The sequence below is a fragment of the Porites lutea genome, chromosome 5 (genome assembly GCF_958299795.1).
Source record: "Porites lutea chromosome 5, jaPorLute2.1, whole genome shotgun sequence".
Classification (NCBI taxonomy): Eukaryota; Metazoa; Cnidaria; class Anthozoa; order Scleractinia; family Poritidae; genus Porites; species Porites lutea.
In genome coordinates, this window is record NC_133205.1 from 14,434,384 (window position 1) to 14,452,269 (window position 17,886).

The 17,886-nt window shown below is 38.8% G+C and overlaps 1 protein-coding gene across 1 annotated transcript; it reads right to left on the reverse strand.

The window, feature by feature from the left end:
- Nucleotides 1–2,423: 2,423 nt before the first annotated feature.
- Nucleotides 2,424–3,056, reverse strand: LOC140937938 (uncharacterized). Its single transcript, XM_073387499.1, has one exon. It carries the CDS (start codon nt 3,054–3,056, stop codon nt 2,424–2,426), a length of 633 nt encoding a protein of 210 aa, XP_073243600.1.
- Between the last annotated feature and the right edge of the window lie 14,830 nt (nt 3,057–17,886).

A 17,886-nucleotide genomic window follows, 5' to 3' on the forward strand; every position in this document is an offset into this window, starting at 1 on the left:
CGTCAAAAATTTATTCTTATATATTACCTGACGAGTTTCTTGATTTCAAATCATTTGGTAGACTATTCCATTTGCATGCTCCTTTATACTGAATCCTCCGTGATCTGCAAAATTTTCACCCAATACGAAAGCCGACTTCAGTAATTAATTTATTATTCATTCAAAGTATTTCTAAGTTCTTGACAAGCTTACCTTCTCGTAGACTTTCTCTAAAACTTTGGCTTATTTCTCGGCACGGTTTCAAGATAGAAAAAAAGAAGTTTATCTTTGCAGATACTCCTCAAAAAGTAGATAACATCCTTCGAGCGATATGTTTTGCGTATTCCTGCATTTTTTCCGTTCAGTTATTTTGTCTTCGGACAGCCGTGAATGCTATTTTCTTTTTTAGTTCAATCAGTAAACGAGTGTTAACCTATGGTCTAATTAACAATTATTCCACGAGGTCGCGTTGGATATGAGATGTAGAGAGCCAACGAGGCGCGTAGCGCCGAGTTGGCTATAATCATCTCATATCCAACAAGCGCGAGTGGAATAATTGTTTTATTAAAAACACCCACAAAATCTCGTTGAATCTCCCCGACTAGAACAAACCGGAAAAGACAAGGAACTTCCGCTATTCACATGTCACACGTCTATCAAAACTGTCAACGCGCGAACGGATTTGCCTGGACTGCATGAATGAAAAATCAAAACTCATCGGGATTCTAGGATTTTACACAGCAGAACAGCTAAAAAACCTGGCAGATAATGTGAAGGAAAAGAATTTTTAAGTGACAGCCGTCGAAATTACTGTGACAGTTGGATTTTCGGTGCAGTTATAAAAGTAAGAACAACGGAGAAAAACTATTTCCTCGGTCGCTTGTTATGAAGTTGTTTGAAGCCACAAGCTTTTTTTGCTGAACGAGAAAAGAAGCTATACTGCCGCCTCGATTGCTCTAGTGAATGGCTGCATAGCCTGTATTTGTAGCTGGTTACTTGTGATTTATATTCTTGATGTCGGATAAACAAGCCGCAGTTATCTATCGGCGAGTGACTCGATCGGCGAATGGCTTCGCGATCATGAAGAAACAACACTTGTCTTCTTTCGTAGCTGGTCAAGGTACTTTAGTTCCATGTGTTTTCATGTGTTTTTCGACAAACTTTCAAAAAAGCTCTTGTGGCTTTTTTGTTTGTTTTGGTCTTTTTTCTTTCGATGAAATTGCATTTCTAGTTTTCTAAGAAATGAATTAAAACGATTTTCTTCGGGCGCCGTTCTATCCTTTGCGAAAAAAAAATCTCAGCTAGGTTCCAATTTTAAACTGACGCGTACGCCGACCATATATGGAGAGCATGGTATAATAGCTCATATACCATAACGGCTAAGCCAATAAAAATGCTAGAATTGCATTATCCAATGATTCAGTTTTTAATAACATAATTTATACCTTCAAATCGATGGTATATTGCTCCCATCTTCCAAGTACGGTAAAGGCTATTTGGTTGTGAAGAAGTAGCCAGGGGATTGGAGCCAATCAGAAATGGTGAAATATTTTTTTAATGAACAACAATATCCTTTATGATTAAGTAGTCATTAAATGTTTCAGGAAGTTTGCCACAATAATGTAAGTACATGAAGTTTCCAATTAAACTTTGAAAAATTTAAACCTTCATGACAAACGTACGAAGAGAAGTACGTGCAGAATCAAGTTGCGTCTTTTTGGGAGAATCCGAAAACGGATTCGTGATCTCAGATCATATGGATTCCTTACTACCAAAAAAATAACAGAAGATCTAAAAAAGGATCATTTACCATGACAAGGGCATGTCCTGGTGCTCCTTGTGATGAAAAAAATAGAGGGGGAAAAAAACAAAAAACTGATACTCACGGCGAAGACAATTAAGAAGGAAAAGCAACATAAACTACGTATGAAACAGTTTTTCAGTTTGAAACACAAACGTTTGTCGCATGGAATACACCTTACGATAGGAAAATAAGCCGGCGTAAGCAGACATTACATACGTACAAAAAAACATAACAGGTAATAAAAAACATAGAATGAAATGTAACTAGTGGCTCAAAGTTAAGGCGCCAACATGGACGGACAAGGTAAAGGGGGGGGGGGGGGGGGGTGGTTAGGATTTGAAATGACGCTGCCCAGGTAAGTAAAGCTGTCGACATTTGCTAGCAGCGTGTCAACGAAACTGATATTTGGCTCTAAGGACGCGGTACTTGAGGTTAGTTGTCAGACCGAAGGCCTTCGACACCTCTGAGAATTTTTTGGAGCATCATCTGTAGGTCACTTTCGTGTGTGCCACGAGGAAACAGTCGTCCGCTATAGGGCTTCTTGAATCAGTTAGTGCAGGCACTTTGTCTTTGCGTTCAAACGCTGGAAATTCTTCTAGCCACACTGCTGTTCTGGGAGACTTCTTTTGGAGACCCTCTGTCAGTTCAGAAGAATGCGGGAAAAGATCTTTCTTTTACGGAAAGAAGTGAGATGCCCCTGACAGTTTCCGCAGACGGACTTTCTCCCCTTTCTCTTATAGAGAGCAACGACGAGAGGCTTGTGAAAGTCTTCGGCCATGTCCTCTTCACTCCATATGCTTTGCAAAACATCATGGAAAGCCTCCAGTGCTTTGGGGCCCGCAGCTTTGAAGATCTCAGCTGGGATACTGTCTTTTCTTGACGCTCTGTTTGAGTTTATGGCAGAGATGGCTTTCTTGGCTTCGTCAATAGTCGGTGGCTGATCAAGTCTCTCCATGACTGGTTGTTGCGAAACCTGCTCAGGGAGAGCCGCTTGTTCAACTGTGAAAGGCCTGTTGAGTGATGTCGAGAGGTTTTTAGCCCAGCGATCTCTGAGTCCTTCCTGATCCTTGATCAAGCTCGATCCGTCAGAAGACAGCAGGGTGAAGCACCCAGATCTAGACGGGCGATAGACTGTTCTTATGGCGTTGGGGAACTGTTTTGTCTTGTGGGTATGTATCTGCATAGTGCTGAACCTCCTCAACTTTCTCCTGCCATCAAAGGTCTTGCATTTTCCTGAGTTCTGTCTGCACTGTAGGTATTTGAATTTGTTCATCTTTGAGGTAGATGATGGGTCTCTATGTCCCGATGTTGTGGTTTATCTCAGGGAACATGTGGTCGACGGCTGGATTAGTTTAAAGGACAGATGAGCAAATTAGACGACAACTTAATTACATACAGCCAAAAGTCAGGCTATTTGTGAGGTGACGCTTGATTCTTCACTTCTGTTGTTCTCCCATTTTTTTTTCTTTTTGTAAGAAAGAAAACCTAGGGACGAGCCATAGACTATCGTCATGAAAGTATCGTCATGAAAGTCGACCGATACGCGAAGTTTCCCTCTCTGGTAACATGAACAAATCTTACGATTATATTACCTAAACTTACTGCTGCGCGTAGCTGGCGTATTTAAGTCCATTCATTTTGTTGTTCATAAGTTTTCTGTAGCATTTGTCTCAAAACACATTCATTTTTTTGTACATACTCAAACCTCTCTGTTGAGAAAATACTCTATTAATATTTACCTTTTTTTCCAGTTTCCGCATCAGAGGTAACAAAAATAAGAGAATGTTTTTAACTACAATTGCTAGAAACTAAAAGAAACTTTTGTTAGATTAATAAACTTACATTAAGAGATGAAATTTAAACAATACAAAAAATAAGCAATGCAAAGTTTAAATTTAGTTATATACAGAAAACTAATGTGACTAAAAAGCATTTACTTTAATTAGCTTTAAGAGGTAGTTTCGTGTCGTTTCTTATTTGAATAAAATAAAACTTTTGTTATTGAAAGAAATCGTCAACAGGTGAATGAATATTGATTGATGTTCTGTCGCATGATTAAAGTAACAATTTTAACTTCAATGTTTGTATAAATAAACCTAAACATAGTTTGCCGTTAGAAAAAGAACAGCCAAAGTAGATTTTCCCATATACCTTCTTAAACATTTCATACAGAGAATTTTATTTAAAAAAATTTTTTTTTAAGTAATGAATTATGATGTCAATGATGGCGTTTAATACATCGAAAATGTGGATGAGTTAAGCAATATGGCAAGACTAAATAGGCATATCTCATATATCTTTACTAGGTTATCATACTTGTATATATGGTTGGTTTGGAATGAAAAAGGCGAAAAAGCCTGAAAGAGATTAAGCAAGGATTGTGCAATGTTTTTTCTTTTCTCCCACGAACGTATGTTCGGTGCCAAATAAAGAAAACTTACAACATCATGTGTTTATTATTCTGGTGTATAAATTTCGGGCTAAGAGACACGAGTGCAAGTAAATTTTAGTCGTATCCTTGGTTTTTTCCTTAAAGAGGCGTTTGCGACAAGGTAGTTAGCATGAAAATACAACCACTGAGAAAACAGTCAAATATTGCATAACTGAAATGGAAACTGCTAAAAAACAAAAATCGAACCTTATCAGTTTGTTATAGAGAAGATCTATATGACGATTAACTAAATAAAGATTTTTCCTTTGAATTCTTCATTTCCTCACCTAATGAGCATTATAGTCCAAATAATTCGTCCAAATAATGATGTATCAGTCAGATGAAAGTGGTTAGTTGATGAAGCACCGAGCAAGTGATTCAATAAGAAATTCGTGACACCTGCTTTTGATCATCAAGTAAGAGGGATGAATAATTAGAATGAATGGACAACCAGTTGACTATTGGTCAATACACTGGGTACCCTAGGGTTGGACTGAGAAGGAAATTAACCTAATCTAACTTTAAGAAAAGAGGTGCTGATGAAGATATGACGCCCTGGCCCTGTTTAAGGTACAAATAATGCTAGAATTTCTGAACCTTTATAGGAAAAATACCTTATCTCCATTTAAATCAACAAGTTCTCTTTGATAAGAATCGTAAAAAGTGATTGATGTATACTAGAAAACTTGGCAAGGAACACTTGGCCGTGTATGTAGATGCAACAAAAAACGGGCACTTCTGTTTCTCGATCCTGTCTACGACAACAAGTCCGAAAAATTTCAAGGTGTTTTTTCCTAGTTGTTTTCGTTGTTACATTTTGTTTAGCACAAAGCGGAAGCGGGGTGTTGTGTTAAAGTTATAAACCGCGTCATAAAATGGAGGCCAAATTAATACCCTCTTCAACAGCACGGTCCCGTAAAAGATATTAAAAGAATGGGTCTTTCCCCTCGTTTGCGCAGTATTTGACATGCTCCGTTTAAACATTTGAATTATTATTCTCATAACGTAACTGTAAGTTTCTATAACCCAATTCTTTCGCTCATGGACAAACTACACAGACGCCATCATGCAGGATTCGTGTTACTTGTGACTCTCACTTGACGATCGTCATTATTATCATCCTTATGATCCACTTAGACATCATTTTTACTGAATTAGAAAAAAAACTTCTTAAGCGATTACCTATAGGAGAAAAAAACTAACTCTGTCCACAAAAATAGCTCTTTTCCAAGAGCTGTGGCATGTTTTATCTTGTTGTAGTATGGTACATTTTTCTTAGCCTCTAAGACATTTTAAAAATGAGGTTTCAGGCTAGGAGATTACCGAACCAATCGAACAAAAGTTCGACCGATAGGGTTCGATTGAGTTCGATCGATTTTTAGTTCGCTTTTGTTCGATTAGCTACGCCGGGATAAATACATGAAAATCAATTCAAGAGAAGTTACATAATTGCCAGCGACCAAAAACGTGAGGAACAGGGTGCGTCATTTTGATCATCGCCGAAAATGAACCGCATACAAAAGACTTATTTTCATACAATGAAAGTTTAAAACACCCAACCAGTTTGTAGCCTCACCATCGAAGTTTCCACCTGAGTATTAAATTTTTCCAAAGTAATCAACGTTTTCCCAGACCGACCCGTTCTGGAAACTAAGTTCTACATCTTTGGCATCAATTTCTCCTAAGCTTTCTTCACAAAACAAAGCATAGCACTGTGACAAGTCGCGATTCTTATCCCCAGTTTCCACGGTCTCCGTTAGGAGCGCCTAGGAATGATTCCCCTTTTGACACGCACACACGCAAACAGACACACAAAAAGGAAACGCTTACAATGCCAAGTTAACGTATTAGATTTATAGAAAAATGGGGAAAGGTATAATAAAAAATTATTACTAATTCATCATCTGTTCAGTACATGAATGATTTATTGTACTTATTTAAATTTTAAATCGCTCGGAATGCTATTAGGGACTTTAAGCAACCTAGACGACTAGCCAGGTGGACGCCGACCGGAAGTGTTATGACGAGGCCGGCAACTTCTACGCATGTCAGTGATGTCGTCCACATGGCGTTGAGGACGTGACATCTGTTGATTTGCCGTCCTCGGGTGAACGTGAGTATTCAAAGCAATCTTTGTCATTTCCGTGCCCATTTTATCTTGTTTAATACCAATGTTTGAAAAAAGGAAACCTTTTTTTGTACTTTTTGTCGAAGGTTGGGCCGTTGGAGCAAAAGATTTCGGGAGATTTTCGGTAAACCGTGAGCCGTGGTTTTCAATGGCTTCTGCGGGAAAGAACCCGTAAGTAAAATTAAAATGTTTATGTTTTCCTTAAATGCTTTTAAACTGTAATTCTTTTCCAGAAGCATTATTCACCTAGAAAAGGAAAAGGCGTCGATAATTGGGACTCTTGCATGACTGGGGTTAAAAGCAAGAAAGACAGGCCGGTTAAAAATCCCAAGGAAAATGTTCCGTTGTCTCTCGAAGCATCTGCAATGTCATCTACACGGCATAATAGTCGAATAAATAAGCTTTCGGAAAGCCAGCCTACTACTCCTGTAAGAGAATCGGTAGCTGTCAATCAAACGGTTTGATGCATGACGTGTAAATCTCTAGGTGCAAAATTGAGTAAATTTTGCACTATAATTTAAGGCAGGTCGCGCTTAACAAATAGTATATTGGTGTGCAGCTTTTTCATGATACGTCAGAATGATCTGACCTCCGCAGGGTTCCGGCCCAGATGCCGGAACCCGAGGAGGCACCCTAAATTCCCTCGCGTAGAGAAGTATCGTTTCTTTCGCTGTTTTGGTAATATGCGGAATCTTCTCGAATTGAAGAAAGTAGGCGCTCAAGTTGGTCTCGGTTAATTTTTCAGCACGTACGCAAGGCGGTGTTGGAAAATTCTGGAAACACATCGTTGACCGGTCAGCATTAGATTCCAATCTCCAGAACCACCTTCCCCTCTTAGCTACACTTACCACAGGTAAGAGCAAATGTATTTCCAGCAGGGGAGGCCACCTTTGTGCAAGCTATGTATCGGTCCCTCGAAAGGTCACCTCAGGACACCTGGGATGGATTTGATTTGTACAGTGCCCAGGCCTCATCTGCTTGGCCGCGCGTTTATCTGGTCCGGCCACTTCTGCTCATCGACTTTCGGCCTTTTTGGACTATATCCTTCGATTTCGTCAAAGTCTGCTGGATTAGTTTCCCTAGCTGGAAAAGCTTCATTGGTTTTTATATCTTAAGCTATCCTGTTTCCACGATCCTAGCATGTTCATTTACCGTTGGAGTTCGAATTTCGTGGGAATAGTTGAGTAAGTCGTGGGAAAGGGAGCATGGCAGTCGAGATGCCATCTTGGTCTTCTACCTTGTTAATTATCCCAAAAATTCGTTTGAGCATTTAGAACGACAAGAACTAGCTGCAGAGTAAGACCTTTATTTCCTACATATTTTAGGATAGTATTTTTTTTTTACAAACTCTGTAATTTTACTGGAACCGTACTGTGGTACTATCACAGAGCCTGGATTACCTGTGCACTTACATAAAATTCAGATTTCTATTTTTCTTATCTTTTTCTTAGTCTAAGTCCCTTCAATTATTTTTACAAAAAAAAGGAGGTTGAATGTGACATAAGCGGGATTCGAACCGCAGTCCTAGAAACCGAAACCAATCGCCTATACCACTACACCAATGGGATTCGGCTGCAAGTAATGTTTTCGTTTTACATATTTATAGTATGTTTAGTTAAGGTAAAAAAAAAACACTGCAAAAACTGTGTACGAACAACCTTGCTCAACGTCGGATGCAAAAAAGGTACCTTTTTTGCTCTTTTGATAGGAACGTTTCTAAACCGCAAAAAAGGGACCTTTTTCGCGCTTTTGAAGAGATCGCTTCAAACTGAAAAAAAGGTACCTTCTTCGCGCTTTAAAGTTTTGTTTGGTAAAGTGAGAAATGGATGAAAGGCGGACAATATTGACGTTAAAATTATTTTCACCCGAAAGCTTAAAATACCCGCCTTTTTTTTCTAAAAAGGTACCTTTTTTTATCTCTTCACCTGATCGACTAGCATTAACAAAAAAGGTAACAACTTTGCATAAATGCAGAAAGTTAATTTTTCTGCTCTTTTCAAGTAGCAGGTTGATCTTTTTGTAAAAAACCAGAATTGCCGGAACCTTTCACTGATTCTTCCACCCCAAAAGCCTTTGGACACCACCCACCGACAGAGACGACACGCTTAATGCTTACCTCAACGCTGTTAAACATGACTTATTCACCACTAAATCCAGACGCATCCGTGACAACCTGCCGAAAGCTCAACACCGAGCTTTACGTCTCCTTAAACAAAGACATGACATTGTTATCAAGTCAGCCGACAAAGGCTCGGCGACTGTGATTATGGACAGAAAATGGTACTTAGAAGAATCTTTTTGCCAACTCAACAATCCTACTTTTTACGAACAACAGGATACTGATCTTGCTGCACGACAGAAACGAGTTACAGAATACGTCAAACGAATGCTCAACGATGAACTTATTGACAAAAAAAAGAAACAATACCTATTACATAAGGATCCCAAACCCGGACGCTTCTTTATTCTCCCTAAAATCCATAAATCAATAATCCCGGTAGGCCCATAGTCTGTTCCAACAATCACTCTACTGAACGCATTTCGCAGTTTGTTGATTTTCATCTCAAACCCTTGGTCTGCACTGTACCGTCATACGTCAAAGATATCACTGATTTTCTTAACAAACTCACCGCCATTGACAATCTTCCTGATAATGCCCTGCTTGTCTCGCTTGATGTCACGTCACTGTATACTAACATCCCACATAATGAAGGAATTGATACTTGTCGTTTTTTCTTTCAAAAACGAGCTAATAAACATATCCCTACGGAAACCGTTTGCGACCTCATTCGAATAATCCTTACCATGAATAACTTCACATTTAATTCCAAACACTACCTTCCAAAAACACGGCACGGCTATGGGCACGCGTATGGCTCCTTCCTACGCTTATTTGTTTCTTGGTTAATTTGAACGCGACGCTCTCCTTAACTCCCCCCATCAACCATACTTGTGGCTGAGATTTATCGACGATATTTTCATGATCCGGACTGCAGGTCCAGAGAAACTGAAAGTATTTGTTGATTATCTTAATAACTTACACTCCACCATCAAGTTCACTTGTTCACATTCACCTAGTAACATACCATTCCTTGATGTCATGGTTTCAATCAAGGATGGCTCCATAGAAACAGATCTTGATACTAAACCTACTGACAAACACCAGTATTTACTAGTTTCATCCTGCCACCCTCAACGTACCAAACGCGCTATCCCTTTTAGCCTTGCGCCTCGCCTCCGTCGCATTTGCTCTAACCCAGACAATTACAAACTACGTACTAACGAACTTATAGATAACCTTGCTAATCGTGGCTACGACAAAACCTTTCTTAAGACCCAAATACAACGAGCTTCCGACATTCTTTGCACTGACGCACTTATAAACAAATCCAAGACTCAGACCGAAACCACCCCTTTCGTCATTACTTATAATCCAGCATTACCCAACCTTGCGCATATCATTCACAAGCATTCTAACGTGCTGTACTCACCAGATCGGTGTAGAAATGTTTTTAAAAACCTTCCGTTAGTAGCTTATCACCGTTGTAAAAAAAAAGCGACATCCTCGTAGAGCCCAGCTTACTAACAGCACCGACAGCAGTAACTTCCGACCCACCCCCGGTTCCTTTCGGTGTAACAACAGGAATTGCACCACCTGTCCCTGTGTTATTCTGTGTGAGTTTAAATAAATTGACTTGACTTGACTTGTCCCTATATTGAACATGGCCGTAATCAATACACTTTTCATTCTACAGGTGAGACTCACCACATCAAATCTCATATTATTTGTGAAACTTTTAATGTTATCTATTTGATTCAATGTCGCCTGTGTAATCTACAATATATTGGAGAAACTAAACGTCGCCTCAAAGACCGTTTTAATGAACACAGACGACCTATACTCAACCCTACTGGTAATTACATCCATACTGCAGTTTCAGAATACTTTCTTACCAGTAATCATTCCGACAATCATATGCTATTGATTCCTATTGAAAAACTTAGAAAAGGGCGTGATTCTTTCAGGAAAGCACCTGAAGCCCACCTTATCCATAAAGCTAAGACAATTGAGCCTCTGGGCATCAATAAACGTGATGAACTGTAACTATATAGTATATCTTTTATTTTATTTTTTTTTGTTGTTGTTGTTATCTTGTCTTTTTAAATAAGCACACCATACCACGTCATATTATGTAATTTCCGGACATTTTTAAACTTCATATATATTTCTGTAAATTCGTGATATCTCAATAAACCTGATGAAGACTGGTATTGGCCAGTCGAAATATCGCAACTTAACTCAATTTCACGTTGTTTGACCAGTCCCTGCAAAAGTCTTCTTGACTGTAACGTTTTCATACTTATAGTGACAAACCTACAGTAAATGAAAGATAACCATTTCGAGTCAGTGCTTAGCCCTAATCACTATTTTCAGAAGGCTTAGCGACAAGTTGCCGATAAATGTCTAAATGTTGCTAAAAATTGCTATTTTATTTTTAAAGTTGCAGAAAAGTTGCTGAATTTCGAAAAAGGTTCCGAATAGTTGCTAATTGTTTTACTTGTTTGTACTTGAAGTTGGTTTTATTGCGGTTTTTACCGGCCGGATTCATCTGGATTTTTTTTGTCTAGCTGTTTTAGCTTTTTCGGGGGTAGTGAGATTTCCCCCCAGCATTTTAAGCTTCCTCAATAGGATTAATCGGGCCTTCATCAGCACGTTCTTTCCAGCTGGAATCTGAATCACTGACGGTGTTGTCGGCCATCTTGAAAAAAGGGGCCTTTTTCCCGGTGACTACATGAACAGTCGTGAAACACCAAGCTGTCATTGGTAATCTAGGCCAGTCCTGGAGTCCACACACTCACACAGTAGTATAAACCAGTTGAATTTATCTGACTTTTCTTTTGAAGGCTAAAAAATGTCGCGAAAAAAGTAAAAAAATAATTTTAAAAACGGTAAAAAAATCAAAAGTTGCCGAGAATTTTAAAATTTGCTGAAAATCTCATAAGTCTCCGAAAAGGTGCCAAGCAACTTGTGGCTGAGCCTAATTGTCAATGCTTAACCCTAATCACCATAACGCTTTTCGCGAAGTTTTGAAATGTCATAACCTAAGATCATAGAAATAAAGAGATTACGTAATGAACGCCAGAAGACTTATTTCTTATTACTTATTTCTTTCGGTTTGTTCACACCTTATCTACAATATCCATTTGCTAACTTTGCCGAAACTAACGTAGGTAGCCCGCAAACACGGTTGTTGTACGTGCTGGTAGCCGATTTTCGGCCATTTTCTCTTTTGTTTGACCCTCTAGGGTTAAAAATAGACTTGAATTTTTGCCCCGGCGACTAACAGGGTCCCGGATGTATGTCGTCTCATTCTGTTAGTTAGCACTGTTATTTTTAGTGGGGAAGTTAAAGGGGCAGTGTCCCGATTATGCGCACGCGCGAGCGTCAGCTGTTTTTTCTTCAAAAGACAATAGAACTGTTATATTGAATCGACAAGATTTCCTTCCGGACCGCACCGCCGACGAAGATTTGTTGTTTACATTCTCAAGTGATATTTTTGATTTCGAAGAGGTTTTTCGTCTTATTTAAAATTTGGCTCGCGGCACGAAGACTCATCGCGATTTTATAACTAGCAGGGCCGCCTCGCGACCCGAAAAAATCGTTCTGCTTGCTTTAAAAACAGCCTTTCTAATGTGAAACTCGTGTCAGAGGTCAATTGTTCCAAGTCCAGTAATATTTGCCTGATTTGCTCGAGTTCTAGCCTCAAACGTTTGAAAGATATAAATAAAAATGTAATCTCAACGCTATGAATCATCGAAAACGTTATTAAAAAAATTATATTATAATTTCATTGCACTAGTTTTTACTTTACATGTAGCGCATGTTTGTTTCATTTTGTCGGCCGTAGGGAGGTTCATTCAAGGGTTTACCAACGCGTCGTTGCAAAACATTCTGCTTTACGAAGCTTAATTCCACAAGATTTCCTCAGTCGCATCAATGTCTCTATTGTAGCTGTTTAATTTCTGCGTATTCCTTTTGTAATTACCTGAGCTTGTATGGAAGCTGGCAGAAGAGAAAAGAGTTTGACTAATAGTCGCGGGTCGCGGGTCGCGGGTCCAAAGTCGCGGTCGCGGGTCCAATGTCGCGGTCGTGGCTCCAATGTCGCGGTCGCGGGTCCAAAGTCGCGGTCGCGGGTCCAGTGTCGCGGCAGGAAAAATGATTTGGGGTTCGAGGTAACAGCTGAGTGAAAACGGCTGATATGAACACAATATAAAGGGAAAAACTCTTTTTTATGCACGATACTCCACGGTTGCCAATTTACAGGTTACGGATGTTAGAGTCAACAAAATAATGTCTCAAGAAAAGACCTAAAAAAAAAAAGCTGGCCGACTTCTGTGTTCAACGCAAGTTTATTTTGTTTTCTTTCTATCGGGCCCAGTTATACTTATGCATAACAGTATCCGATAAAAAAGTTACCATAAGTTACCATGCTTTTTTCTTGTCGATGAATTGCTCACAAATGCTTAGGGGTTCATTTACTGAAAAATATGCGATACACTTCATAGACTACAGATTATAAACGTTACAACAACTTTAAGCCTTTTTTTAAAAAAAGCGAACTCGGGTTCAAAAAGCTACGAGTCTGTCGGTAGAAGAAACGAGAACTCTTATATTTAACAAATGTTTTCGACAAAACTGAAAGAAAATGTAAACAGGCGCATGAAACTTCATTCAAGCGGTATTCAAGGCATGAATTTAATATGGAAACAAGTAATAATCCACAGAAAGGAGTCTGTTCCTCGAAGCAAGATTTTCGCTTAATGCTTTTCTTTTTACAACTGAGACGGCAACCCGGAATGTTCAATGTAACTTCTTGTTCTCTTCACCTAAATGGCAACCAGGACAACCTGACAATAGGAAGCCATTCAATGTGCGTCTCAGTCAAATCTTGAAAACATGCATCGTAAATAACCAAGTGAGTAAGTAGGTAAGGAAATAATAACGCCCGATATCATGAAGCTGAAAAAGAAAGTAAGCCAGACACTGAAAACGGTAAGTTATCAACTCCACCAGAGCTAAGAAAAGACAATAAATTAGGTAAGTAATTCCAGATTCCAGGTACTGGATTGAAGTCTTTGTCAGTAGAACCAAGAGACTATGGTCTATTCTGTCTTGGTAGAACTTGGATTCCGGATTTCAATCGTTAGTGGGAACAAACTCCTTTCTGTGGACAAGAGAGGATAAAGCTCGAGCTTCATCCCCTCTTGCTGTGGATTATTACTTGTTTCTATATTAAATTCATGCCTTGAATATCCACTTGAATGTACTTTACTGGCACTTAAAGCCCAACGTCTCTCCTCCTCTTTCCAGTTACTTGAGCAAAGAGTTTATTTTGGGAGTTTGCGACCAGAAAGTTTTTCAACAAGCGTTTTCTTTATTTTTGCCGAAAACATTTGTTAAAATTGAAACAGTTCTCGTTTCTTCTACCGACAGACTCGTAGCTTTTCGAGCCCGAGTTAGCCCTTTTTTTATAAAAGGTTTTAAGTTGTTGTAACGTATATGATTTATAGTCTATGAAGTATATCGCACATTTTTCAGTGAATGCACCCCTAAGAATTTGTCAGCAATTCATAGACAAGAAGAAAACAATGGTAACTCAGGGTAACATTTTTTATCAGATACTGTTATGCATAAGTACATTCAAAGCTGAATTTATAGCGGAGCTCCACGCGCGTGCGAAGCGCGCGCGTGGGCGGAGCCCCATTGCTAAGTAAATCTACCCATCCCAGAAAATTTGGTAATCACGTGACCGTACACCGACCGCCGACCGCCGACCGACCGTCCATCCGCACCACAGGAAAACCAATGTTTACTCTCACATTTTAGCTAGTTTGGGAGCCCAAGAGAAAACTAATTTCACATCAATGTTGTGATCAATTGACAGCTGTCAAAACAGGGCATCCGCTGACCAGTATCACCTGACCGTAGCGCGGGCTCAAGTGTCGACCCATCGAGGTCGAGTTATTTTTTGAAGTTATCCGCTGACAAATTACCAGTTTGAAATGATCACTGGCTCAAGTTTATTTTTTCCAAGGATTCATATTAAATATGTTGTGTTTATGTCACTATGGCCCCGCACTATTAGAATTTTGATTTCAAACTGACTTCGGAAGCGAAAATTCAGCCAGTTTTTTTTAAAAGTACAGGCGGGGAAGACCTTATCTTACCATGGTCACGCGTTGGTCACGCTCTACGTCCAATTTTTATACTCTGATTGGTCAAAATTTGACAGGTGAGTTCATGCGAAAAAATTATGCAGCATCTTGAAAATAGTTTACTTTGACAGCTGAAGCTGAAGAGTTTTGTGTCAACTTATGATGTTTTTAACTGTCTTTTTCTTCTGGATGTACAAAATGAAATACAGCTGCTATCAAGAGTCTTCTGTTATTCATGGCTGGTTTGTTTACTGGGTTTTTGGTTGAGGAACGCGTCGCTTGTCAAAATTTGGTAATTCGATTTCGGATGGCATCGTTTTCGTTTTTCACCTTGCTTAATGCTTAAGAGGGTTTAAAAGTCTCAAGCAACTGTGGCCTTCCTTGATAGCTTTCAGGAACTGAATCTCGAATGGTAAGCCTGAGTAACTATTGTATTTGATGTTTGTTTTTGTTATATCTAATTTCATGAAGTCTTGCACATTCACGCTGACAGTTTATGCACGTTTGTAGCCGTAGTTTGAGTCAATGATCTGACCTAGTATCAGGTTTGAACGGTTTGATATAAGCTTACAGAACTTTAAAAAGCCTTCAGATATATTTGCTCACCACAGATAGAAAACGTTCCGAAGAATATTTAGTTGTAAATTTGGCTGTAGAAAGAAAACTTTGAGCGATTTTCTTGCTTCGAGGAGTTCACCTTGGAAAACAGTAAACACCCGCGCCGGGAAACCGGCTTATAAAGCTTCACGCCGAGACTCAGGATTTTTAGAGACACTTTAATACTTGTCTTCATGAATGAAAATTGTTATCTCTGTAAATGTTTCACCGAATTATATTTCTTTTTTTGATTGTTAGTAGTCTCTCTTGCAATTTTAATCGCTTGTCTGTGCCGTTTGTTTTCATCGTTCATGAACATCGCTTGCAGGAGTACTCAAAAATGTCGCGCGTATCAAACGCTTTATAAGATTACACATCGTTGTAACCGAAACCATTAAATAACAAAAAAATAATAATAATAAATTAGCTATTATGTTGAAGTGTAACGCTATGAAAGTTCATTCTAACACTCGACCACACTGACAGCTCGCACTATAGAAACGAGAACCGGCTAGCCATATGGGTGATTTTGGAAATTTTTGAACGGTTTCGCTTTACGATTGATCGTCCTGAATATTGACTGAGTGCAATTTGTCTTGAAAAATTGTGAAATACTGCATTCTGTCCGAGGTCTGTGTGATAAATAGTACTGTTTCACCTCAAATGTGATGTATAAAAATTATAAAAGGTTGGTTTAAACACCCCCAGATTTGTTGGCAAGAATTTGTAAAGTAAACCTCTCGAACGCAAAAAAATTCGGCGTGATTTGTTTTCCAAGAATTTGTTTTCGAGGCCTAATCTACTGTGATCTTGAATGTGATCGAAGATGTTTGCTATTTTTTGGGTGTACATATAAGGTTATCAATTCGATGTAAGATGTTTCACTATAAAATAACTTAGCCTTTCCCTCAAAAGTCACATGAATGTGCCCTTAAGTTAAATGATTTGTGGATTAAAAGTTTATTTTTTAATTTAAATTATAAATTTATTAATTGGAGCTTCGCTTTTAGCCCTGGCTAAATCTATATATTAGATAACTGGGCCCGATAGAAAGAAAACAAAATGAACTTGCGTTGAACACAAAAGTCGGCCAGCTTTTTCTTTTACGTCTTTTCTTGAGACATTATTTTGTTGACTCTAACATCCGTAACCTGTAAATTGACTACCGTAGAGTATCATGCATAAAAACGATTTTTTCCCTTTATATTTTTTTCATATCACTCGTTTTCACTCAGTTACCTCGAACTCCAAATCATTTTCCCCTGCCGCGACATTGGACCCGCGACCGCGACTTTGGACCCGCGACCGCGACTGTGGACCCGCGACCCGCGACCCGCGACTATTAGTCAAACTCAAAAGAGAAAAGCCTTCAATTGGTATCAAACAGCGATCAAAGGGCTTCTTATCTTTTGGGACTCCGGCCAACGGCAACAAAAGTAATGCCAAAAATCTTGACTTCGTCCATATCGAAACTTGACGGGAACAATATATCATTGATCTGTAATCCTAAGAAGTTTTAGTGTAGTTTTGAACTCGGGCCAAGCGCGATGCAAACGAATTTTTTAAGGTTCTCTTACTCTCCTCGCATCTTTTGAATTCGCGACATCCTGTTCGAAAATCAAATTTTGGTTCATGCGCAGTAACGGGATACTGTTCCTTTAAGCCATCGGCCGATCCCAAAATAGTAAAACTTCTAACATTCGATAACTTGTTTTCGCCACTACGACATTTTCGCTAAAACTCGTAGTAGAATGAAGACGGCTATCACGTTTTTCGCCAAAATGACGCTGGTTCACGCGCGAGCACTACTAATAATGGAGAAAATCTCGTTCTCCTAGTCGCTGGCGAATCTAAGGGCCAATTATTTAAACGGAGTATAGCACGTGTTTAACAAAACTGCGTTCTAAGCCATTTTTCAGTTTCCACAACGCTTTTGTCTAAACACCATTTATCGTGAACAATTTCAATAAGCATATAGGGTAGACTAGAAAAACACTTATTTTCTAATATTTACCCACTAAAAAAAAGATCTAGAGGTCCAATGATTTCTTAATAAACTGCGTCCTAAGTTAGAGTTCGTTTAAATAACAGCCCCTAAACGTTCCTTGATGCTAAGGAAGTATGTATTGTAGAAAAGCTTGCCTCAATCGCGATGGGTCTTCATGTGCCTGTTTCTCCTTGAGGACATAAAGGAATTTTTTTTTTCCGCAGACATTTTCCAAATAGCAGAAGACGTCCGTCGAGTTGTATTCTTGCTATGATCTTTGTAACTTTATTTGATTTACCACAAAATGCAAATAACGAAAAAACAAGACAGTTACACAAAAGCAAATGAAAGTGGCGAGGAAGCCCAAAAAGAAACCATGAAGCTTATAGACATTGGGCTCCCTCAGAGTAAAAATAAAGTTAACAGTAACGGTAAGGCCAGGATCGAAAGCAAAATACAATGAAGGTAAGTATAAATTAACTAATTACATAGACTGAGTTGACAAAATATAAGGTATGGTACAAGTAACAATAAGTATAAAAATAATATCAGACATGGAAGGAATATAACTATTTTCTACAAGATTTATAACTTATTTATAATTCATATATAATTTTTTTTTCAATTTCGTTTTGAATAAGTGGAGAGAATTAGATTCTTTAATATCATTTTCTATAGTGTTATAATAAGTAGGTCCTTGGAAACTGACAGAAAATTTACGAAGGTTTGTTCTACAAGAAGGA